This window comes from Echiichthys vipera (genome assembly GCF_963691815.1).
Source record: "Echiichthys vipera genome assembly, chromosome: 17".
Lineage (NCBI taxonomy): Eukaryota > Metazoa > Chordata > Actinopteri > Perciformes > Trachinidae > Echiichthys > Echiichthys vipera.
In genome coordinates, this window is record NC_139842.1 from 25,424,787 (window position 1) to 25,434,821 (window position 10,035).

The 10,035-nt window shown below is 44.9% G+C and overlaps 2 protein-coding genes across 3 annotated transcripts in view; one reads left to right on the top strand and one right to left on the bottom strand.

The window, feature by feature from the left end:
- The window catches only part of traf7 (TNF receptor-associated factor 7), a 28,507-nt gene extending 24,994 nt beyond the window's left edge, over positions 1–3,513 (top strand). For both annotated transcript variants that reach the window (XM_083932029.1, XM_083932030.1), the window contains exon 22: positions 547–3,513. In XM_083932029.1, coding sequence (XP_083788155.1) covers positions 547–561 — 15 coding nt within the window. In that variant the 3' untranslated portion in view covers positions 562–3,513. The remainder of the gene's footprint in view (positions 1–546) is intronic.
- Positions 3,514–6,103: 2,590 nt separating this feature from the next.
- Positions 6,104–8,492, bottom strand: LOC310959878 (nuclear factor 7, brain-like). Its single transcript, XM_083931376.1, has one exon. It carries the CDS (start codon positions 8,269–8,271, stop codon positions 6,883–6,885), a length of 1,389 nt encoding a protein of 462 aa, XP_083787502.1. The 5' UTR covers positions 8,272–8,492; the 3' UTR covers positions 6,104–6,882.
- Between the last annotated feature and the right edge of the window lie 1,543 nt (positions 8,493–10,035).

Sequence of the window (10,035 nt, forward strand, 5' to 3'; positions counted from 1 at the left end):
TGTTCACTGGTGAAAAAGTGCACTTCAAATGTCTGTTATCAAGCTAGCTAGCTAGCAACTAAGCTGGTGAGCTGCAGCAGACAAACTTAACGGCAAATGTCATTTGGGTCCGACATGCTGGTATGATCCCTACTCTTTAATACGTTAATAACGTTGTTTTTCTCCCCTTTCACGTTACCTGTGGAGCTCCACCTGCCAGCTGCTGTCAATCAAACACAGACACACCTCACCAGTTGGTGCAACTGGCTCTAGCATCATAACAAAGTGTCAAAATAAAAGCACTTTTTAATATGTTAATATCCCATAACTGTGTTTTATAGTTTTTGTAGCTGACTACATCCCATTACGAATCCTTGATCTGTACTTCCTATCCTAATCTTACAGTATTAACATTGTTACAAATCTCTCTCTCTCTCTCTCTGTGTCTCTCTCTCGCTCTCGCTCTCGCTCTCGCTCTCGCTCTCGCTCTCACTCTCACTCTCGCTCGCTCTCTCTCTCTCTCTCTCTCTCTCTCTCTCTCTCTCTCTCTCTCTCTCTCTCTCTCAGGTGTGGACATGCTAAACAGACAGAGTTTGCTCTGCAGGAGTCCAGTCGACGTCACAACGATACACAAAGATGTGTCAGACGGACACTATGAATGGTAACCTTTCCACACTCCTTCCTCCACTCCTGTTTCTTTGATTGTGATGTAATGGCCACAGACTAATAATAACTGCCACGTCACAATCGAGCGGCATCAAAACCATTTTGCTTTTAAAACTCCAAACAAACACTCCAACGCCTTGACCACATCGTCAGGATCAAAGGTCAACTGGGGGTCGCGCTCCTCGGCGACCTCATCACCAGTGCATTACGTGGCAAAATAAGACAAGTTTCCTTACAGTTGCACCGCACTGCGCCAAAACCAAGATCTACTGGATGCTGCACCTGCTGTCACGCCTGCCATTTAAGAACTGAACTGATGATGCCTAAAACCTTACGTTGAAATATGTCTTAGAGTTGGATTCACAAACATGGAGTGACGCCACAGAGCAGTTTTATATTAAAATGTATGTGAAGACTTGTTGGCCTTGTGGCATCTCTGTGTAAAAATGGTTATAGTGACCACACAGTAACTCCCCTTAATATTACAGTAAATGATTGCTCTTTGTTGGCTTGTGTCCCCCTGGCCATAACAAGTTGAAGTCTCAGCATAATCCCTCTCTCTTTGTGACACCAGAGACCGGCGTCTACATGGAGGAAGTCACCAGAATTAGATTTGTCCATGTGGGGCCATGTAGAATTGATGATGATGCAGAACGAGTTACCTGAGTCAGTCTGTTGGCTGAACTCACCTCTCCTTGTCCCTTTATGAACATTCAATGACTAAAAAGCAACAGTTTATCTTGGGTATGGAAGCAACCATATATCCTAGGTTTGTACCCGACAGTCCCGTTGATCAACAGCAAAGACCTGCAAGTAGGTGAAATTTCCATCAACTAGCACAAATTCGAAAGGAATGAGAAACATGAAAGATGGCAGAAACACCTGGTCAGGATGAACCCTGAAAAAGTTCATTCTGCGCTTTCACATGAGCTTGTGTATTGATAATAATCCTGGCTGAGTAGCATTAAGAACTAAGGGCCTGTCCACACAGAGACATGTTTTCCTGTAACTGCACAACTTTAGCCTGGTTTTGGCCGACCATCCACACGCAGCCGGTGTTAATGGAGCCTGAAAACTGTCTTTTTTCAACCAGGTCCCGGAGTAGATCTGATCTGAAAACGTCCCCCCATGGCATTGTCGCTTTGTTAAACCATGCAGTCATCGCCCCACCTCTAACCTCTGACCCCGCGGCGTCACAAAACAACAGTGCTGCTGCGTGAGAGGAGAGAGACTGTTTACTGAACTGGACTCTGAGCCACATGCATGGGAAAAAATTAAGGCCGAGCACAGATTTCTCCCTTTTCCCTGATGCTCTGAATAAGAAGTTAAATTGGTCGTTAGTTGCTCTAAATCAAGTTCAAAGAAGGTTTGAAAAGTCTCTAAATGTAGTGAGAAAGTGACGCCTGTGAATGCTTTGGGACGGGGAAGAGGCTCCCAGCAGCACCCTTTGCTCATTGAGGACACTAACTGCAGAGTGATTGGTGCATCAGAGTCCAAAACAGCACCAAAGTCTCCACTAACACCAGAAACAGTGACACATTTCTCTCTAGGATGGAGGAGGATTTGGGAAGTGTCCAGATTTGGAGAGAAACTCTCCGGTGTTCTCCACAGCATCTCCCAGTCTCTTCTTCTCTGTTGTTGGTGTATTTCTGTGGCAGTTACAGCTCTACATCCAGGCCTGGCATGTGTACTACAGCGTTTTAGCCGGTTTCACTGGTTTCGTGTGGATGCAGAGATTTCTTAATTTGACGCTGTGTAGACGGAACACTTTAAGTACGACAGAGAAAAAAAAGGTTATTTTCGATCTTGTGGACGTATCCTAAGAGACCATCTTATAACGGGGTCACAACTGCTGTGACAACAAGCCAGGGGCTTAAATTGGTCAGTCAATTTCTCTACTTCCACCACCCTTTCTTGGATAGCACCCATCTTGGAACTCACACCTGTAAAGTTTCGTGACTGTATCTGGCACGGTAGTGATGGTATCACACACAGGTCCAGAGAGTTTATCTCACACGCCGTTTGAGGACACAGGTGCACTAACATTTCCTCACTCTTTGATCATCGTGCTTGTCACCCAGAACTCTGCCAGCCATTTATAAAACACCACCATAAGTGAAGGCTTTAAAGAGAGTGATAGATCTATAGATTTACTGAGTTTTATATTAGTGCCATGATAAAGCTGTATTAAGAGTCGTTAACGGTTGTACAGTTATATAAAATAAGATGCTTGGACATGTGCCCATGAGAATGACTCACACTGGCCTACATAACAGAGAGGGACAGGGAGAGAGGATGAAGGTCTGTGTGCATGTTTGTGTCTGTTATTGTGCATATGAGTGTGTTTCAATGAGTGCCATATGTGTGGATGAAAAGTAAGGAAAGACTGTCATGATGTCTTTTTCTCCCCTCTTTCTGCCTCTCCCTCCTCCCCCTCTCTGATCTCTAACCTCAGCTGGTTAGAATGAACATAACCACATATTAAAACTTGTTTTTATGACTGTAACATTCAATGCATTGTGTGTAATAAACCTTTCCACTCCCAGAGGCAAATGCATAGAAAATGCCATTGAGCTAAAGTGTCCTGCTTTCCTAAATTATGTTTCAGAACCCATATTGGGTTGACAATATGAAAACTGATTAAATATGCCTGGGAGGATAGTTTTAAATTCATGATATCATGTACATGTACTCCAAATTTAGACGTGTTCTAAATTAACTTTTTACAGATGTTCACAATTACGTTGCCTTCATTTCAGTGCAAATCTTGCCACTACTTACTGTAGCCTTGATGAGAAAGGTAGTGGGAGAGGAAGTGTCTTCACTGGTCACAGTTTCAGTGATTCCTTGTATACTTGTAATCATGTAAGCCTGAGTTGATCATTGATCAATAAAACTGTTGTACACTTTGAGAGTTGTTGATCTCATTTATTTCAACAATGAAATGTGCCGCTAGCTGTGTTGATGATTAAAAGCATATACAAATGAAGCTTTTTTGTTTTTAACCTTGGAATTAGTTGATTTAAAAAAAGAAAGAAATTGAGCCCACACCTCATGGTCCACCTGCTAATTTTATCAAGACTTTCAACTGCATGTAATGGTCTTCACCATCCAGAACACCAAATACCTTGTTAAGCATAGACAGGGGTGGTGTCCTCCATGTACTATTATCACTTAGTTGTGGAAAAAGCTAGTTAGTTGACCTTGAGTTCAGTTTTCTTTAACTCGTTTGGAAAATCTGTGTATTCAATGTATTCAAATGTGTGTATGTTCATATCAATAGTTGTTTAATATTTCTGTGGGTTGGTATAGCAGCGTTTTTATCAGAGACAGCTGGTGCAGTGGTTTCCAACCTGGACAATATTATTAATACAAATTATTATCAAGATGGGACCCAGAAGTAATCCATCCAAACATCTTTTGTTACTTGTGAAACCTGATTGGCTATTTCCAGCTTTGACACTTTCAGAAAGGTAATTGAACCAAAAGCTTTTGACGGGTCAATGCAAACAGCAGCACAGTGCTTCCTTTTGTAAATACAAGAAATATCGCCATGAAACAGAAACGGCAAGCAAAAAAAAGTTAGCAACTGATATTGAGAGAATGCAGCTTTAAGTGGAGGCTCCTCCTGCTGGACATTAGAGAGAATGCAGCTTTAAGTGGAGTCTCCTCCTGCTGGACATCAGAGAGAATGCAGCTTTAAGTGGATTCTCCTCCTGCTGGACATTAGAGAGAATGCAGCTTTAAGTGGAGTCTCCCCCTGCTGGACATTAGAGAGAATGCAGCTTTAAGTGGAGTCTCCTCCTGCTGGACATTAGAGAGAATGCAGCTTTAAGTGGAGTCTCCCCCTGCTTGACATTAGAGAGAACGCAGCTTTAAGTGGAGTCTCCTCCTGCTGGACATTAGAGAGAATGCAGCTTAAAGTGGAATCTCCCCCTGCTGGACATTAGAGAGAACGCAGCTTTAAGTGGAGTCTCCTCCTGCTGGACATTAGAGAGAATGCAGCTTTAAGTGGAGTCTCCTCCTGCTGGACATTAGAGAGAATGCAGCTTTAAGTGGAGTCTCTCCCTGCTGGACATTAGAGAGAATGCAGCTTTAAGTGGAGTCTCCTCCTGCTGGACATTAGAGAGAACGCAGCTTTAAGTGGAGTCTCCTCCTGCTGGACATTACAGAGAATGCAGCTTTAAGTGGAGTCTCCTCCTGCTGGACATTACAGAGAATGCAGCTTTAAGTGGAGTCTCCCCCTGCTGGACATTAGAGAGAATGCAGCTTTAAGTGGAGTCTCCTCCTGCTGGACATTAGAGAGAATGCAGCTTTAAGTGGAGTCTCCCCCTGCTGGACATTAGAGAGAATGCAGCTTTAAGTGGAGTCTCCTCCTGCTGGACATTAGAGAGAATGCAGCTTTAAGTGGAGTCTCCTCCTGCTGGACATTAGAGAGAATGCAGCTTTAAGTGGAGTGTCCTCCTGCTGGACATTAGAGAGAATGCAGCTTTAAGTGGAGTCTCCCCCTGCTGGACATTAGAGAGAATGCAGCTTTAAGTGGAGTTTCCTCCTGCTGGACATTAGAGAGAATGCAGCTTTAAGTGGAGTCTCCTCCTGCTGGACATTAGAGAGAATGCAGCTTTAAGTGGAGTCTCCTCCTGCTGGACATTAGAGAGAATGCAGCTTTAAGTGGAGTCTCCTCCTGCTGGACATTAGAGAGAATGCAGCTTTAAGTGGAGTCTCTCCCTGCTGGACATTAGAGAGAATGCAGCTTTAAGTGGAGTCTCCTCCTGCTGAACATTAGAGAGCATGCAGCTTTAAGTGGAGTCTCCTCCTGCTGGACATTAGAGAGAATGCAGCTTTAAGTGGAGTCTCCCCCTGCTGGACATTAGAGAGCATGCAGCTTTAAGGTACTTCACTGACTTCACTTTTCAGACCTGAAGATACGTCCAATATTGTTTACAGTCCATCAAAAACCTGCTTTTACCTGCTGCTCATTTTCAGAGAAACTTTGTAGACATAATCAATGTCAATGTGATCACCAATCAATGTCACCAAAATCCATTTAAAACCAACTGTCAACCACAAATTGATTGACAGGGCTTGTCATTCATAAACCGAGCACAACAACTGAATCCATGTTATTTTGATCATGTTATCGTTCATCGATCATCAGTAATGTGCTTCATCTGGATCATGTTACTGGACAAACCTGAAACTCTGAATACATCTGTATTTGATAAAGTCAATACAAGTTCTGAAGAATCAATGCTGACGTGAAAGAAAATCTTAGTTTGATTTTTGTTTACAACATCTTTGACTCTAAATGAAACATTTCTACACTCATTTGTCACACTGTAGATGTCATCCTCATAGCAATCATTGGGACAACATGGTCACATATGTAGAAGAAGAATTATCACTTTATTAATCCCAAGGGGAAATTCAATTTTTTCCCTCTGTTATTATTCAGGTTACACACACAGGCCTGAAATACACACACATGCACAAACAGGACCTATATACATGTAAATAATGGAGAGATGTCAGAGCGAGGGGGCTGCCAATGGCAGTTGGGGATTTGGTGCCTTGCTCAACAGCACCTCGGCAGTGCCCAGGTGCCCAGTCCACACTCCATTCATGGTCCACACAGGGACTCAAACCGGTGACCCTATGGTTCCCAGCCGAGTCACCTATGGACTGAGCTACTGCCGTCCCCAAGATCGATTGTATTCCTAATGTCTTCTTTATCCATATTGAATTGAGTGTTTCTTATAATCAGAAAAATTGGGTATTTTGGGTAAGGATGTTCTCTTTCCTTTGCTTAACTGACAGTTTCGGCTGTACTCCAGCCTTCCTCAGATGGGTCAGGGGGAATATCATCACATCAGTAACAAATAGGTACAGAAGATGGATAAAGGAGGCCTTAGAAATAAGGAGACGTGGGGGCAACACCATCAACAGGGATGAGGGGGCATACTTGCTCCCATACACCTGGGACACCATCCTCTGCCGGCGGCACCGGGCCGGGGAACGGACACAACCGAGTCAGGGACCTTTACTTTGGAGTTTCCTGGCCCGATCAGCTGTTTTTAAAAACACATCGTACCCAGAAGCAAACCGAAGCTCTGAGGAAGGCTAAGCAAAGGTAAGAGAACATCCTTAACGAAAATTATCAATTTGTCTGATTATAAGAAACACTCAATTCAACATGGTCACATGTTCCACAGAGACTCGGTCTTGAAATATCTTCTTCTATTTCTGTTGTTCTACAGTCACAGAGACCTTCACTGGTAAAACCTTCACTTCTTTATCAATGCCAATGAATGGAAAAAGTCTCTCAGTGAAAGTGTGTGTGAAGGTGTGTATGTGTGTGTTAGTATCAGGATCAGAGAAGGACAGTTTTCCTCTGTTCCAGTCCAGGTTCACTCTGATCCTCTGGAGCTGCTTCTGCAAATGGAGAACAGGGAGTAGATATGGTGGAGAGAGTGCCATAAATGTACCTCCACCGAAACATAGTGTCCATAACCCAGACGATATGAATCCCTTCCTCTGGACAGACTCTGCTGACACTCCCAGTGACCACCCTTTACTGTCTCCAACCTCGACCTCCCAGCTGTGAGTCCCTGAGTCAAAGCCCTCAGAGCCCAGGACAGCGTAGTAAGAATCAATCCTCTCGGGATTCTCAGGAAGCTGCTGTTTCTCTGCTCGTCTCACTCTGGTCAGATCTTCAGACAGGACGAGTTCTGGATCAGCAGTGTTTGGGTCCAGAACCACAGGAGTGTAGGAGACCATGGCCTTCATCTTGTTCCAGATGTTGAAGGTCAGGTTGCCCAGGTGTTTGGCCTCGTCTATCAGAACTCCTGAGATCAGCTGTGGATGCTCCAGCAGGGGGCGCTGCTGGACTCGCTCCACTGCAGCCTTGTAGTTGTGCAGGAATGAGACGTCTCCAGCTCTCAGCTCCTCCTCTGTGGCTCTGACTGTGTCTGAAAGAGCTGCTATCTCTCTGCTCAGAGCCTCCGTCTCCTCCTTCATCCTTCGTCTCTTCTGCTCCTCTTCCTTCCTCAGTCCAGCCATCCTGGCCTCCTCTTCCTCTTCTAAAAACTGGTGAAGCTTCTTAAACTGCTGCGTAATCTGCGTCTCTGTGCGTCGGGCCTGGACCTTCATGTGTTTTGCTGTTCGATCACACTCGTCTTTAACTCGTTCAAAAACCTTTAACTTCTTCTTAAGGGGCTTCAGAGTTTCCTGAAGTTCCTTCCTGTGTTGTCGTGCAGCTTCATCGATGGGTCTGAATCTGTGGCTGGTGTGTTTGTCTGAGTCTCTGCAGACAAGACACACTGGCTGCTGATGGTCCACACAGAAGAGTTTGAGTTTCTCAGAGTGCAGACTGCAGAGAGCCCCTGAAGATCTCTGATCTCTCTCCTGTAGGAAACTCTCACACAGGTTCTTTAAAGCCAAGTTTAAAGATGGGTCTTCCTTTGAAGATCTTGTCTTACAAACTGGACACTCTCTTGATGGTTTCTCTCTCCACCAGCTCTGCACACAGTCTCTACAGAAGCTGTGGCTGCATGACAGAAGTACAGGATCTTTAAAGACTTCATGACAGACAGAACAGCAGAAATCTTCCTCTAATCTCAAAGCCATTTAGTCTCTGTGTGAAGCAGGAGACACGGACAGATCAGCCACTCCCTGTTCCGGAAACTTACTTTGAGTCTTTGTTCTTTAAAACTCTCGTTCAGTTTGTGGATTCAGCAGCCGGTTGAAGTGGTAGTATCCCAGTATTCCCTCCTGTAGATGTCCTCTCTCAGTGGAAGTGGTGGTTTTGGTCTGAAGGTGAATCTTATCGTCCGTCTCTCAGTGTGTGTGTTTTTGATTGTTTTGTCTCAGCGAGGCAGAATAACGCCCTGTTTCCTGCTTTGTCTCAGGTGAGGGGCGGAGCTCTATCAAGTTTGTCAGGTTGAGTTTCATTCTGAACTGATTAAAGATTTGCTCTGAGTCTGAACACAGAAGTGTTGTTCCCATTAGACTCTGTATGTAAGTTGTCATGATGGCCTTCATTGCATCCCTCCTCTTTCCTCTTGTTTCTGTGTGTGTGTGCTGTGGGCATGGCTATCTCTGTCAGGCTGCACCAGGTGAAGGCAATCTCCACTAATCATCTCCTGAGAATCATTCCTCCCTGGATCATTTCATCAGCAAGAGCAGAAGTGGTCTGCATGCATGGCTTCCTCGCTGTGCTCTGTTTTCTCTGTGTCTCACTGAATTGTTTGTAATTTCTCCTGTGCTCTCTTGCTTCTCACTTCCCACCCACCCTGCTTACCTGCATGTGTGTTACCTGTTGCCACTGCTTCATGCCTTGCGAATTGTTTGTTACCCAGAGGACACCATTACCACGAGCAGAGAGGCCTCACCTGGATTTGTTGACCTCAGATTGCGCACCACCACTCACCAATCCCCCACTCCTTTTCCCTGCACCGGGCACGTATTTGTATATATTCACGCATTAAAACACTTGACACTGTGTTGTGTCCTGCATTTGGGACCCAGGGTACCAGTGTTCCGTGCTTAACATAAGTAGTTCACACAAGATTGTATGAGTTGCAGATGTGTGTATTAATGTAGTTGGAAAAGTAAAAGAGTCAGTATTAACGGAGGATAAAAAGAAAAGAAAACTGTTGAACTGTGATGTTGAATCAGTTTTCCAGTCCAGAAAAGCATCAATGACCTTCGATCATTATTGAGGAGTTATCTAAAGAGACAGTTTAAAGAGACTCTTTTTCTGTGTGTGTTGGTGGTCCTTATTTCCTGTATTGGGGAACAGTCTGAGAGCCATGTGGAAGCAATCCCAGCCCCCAAATATTAGGAGTACATCCCCAACTGATTTGTCAGTCGATATATTCAGCTTCTATTTCCTGATCCAATCATATAAGAAGTGACGCCACCCATCGGTTTGTGGAATAATGTTGAAGTGACCATATATGAATTAGAGGGTGGTACTAAGTTATCCACTAGCACTAGCTAGCTAGCTTGGTGAGCAAGGTACAAAAGTAAACAGCCGAACCATTGCCTTATCGTGGTGGAGAGGTTTGTGTCGTCCCTGTGAACCTGAGGTTGGTGTTTGGAGCCTGATGCTCCTGGTAGGGTCTCCAGTGGCAGAGTGGTCTCGGGCGAGGGGGCCAGGCTAAGAATGGTCATCAAGTCTTCATGGAAAATCAAGGAAAAGGAAGAGGGACCCTGTCTGGAGCCAGGCCCAGACGGAGGACTCATCAAGGAGTATCTGGTGGCTGGGTTCGCCATGGAGCCGGGCACAGTCCGAAGAAGGTATGTGGCACCTCCCCCCTCTCTGTCCCGTGGGTCCACCACTCACAGAAAGAGTGGTGGGGTCGGGTGCACTGCCACACAGGTGGCAGA

Bases quoted from the DNA above. Each gene is read 5' to 3' on its own strand.
- LOC310959878 (XM_083931376.1), bottom strand. From the start codon at position 8,271: ATGGCTTTGAGATTAGAGGAAGATTTCTGCTGTTCTGTCTGTCATGAA.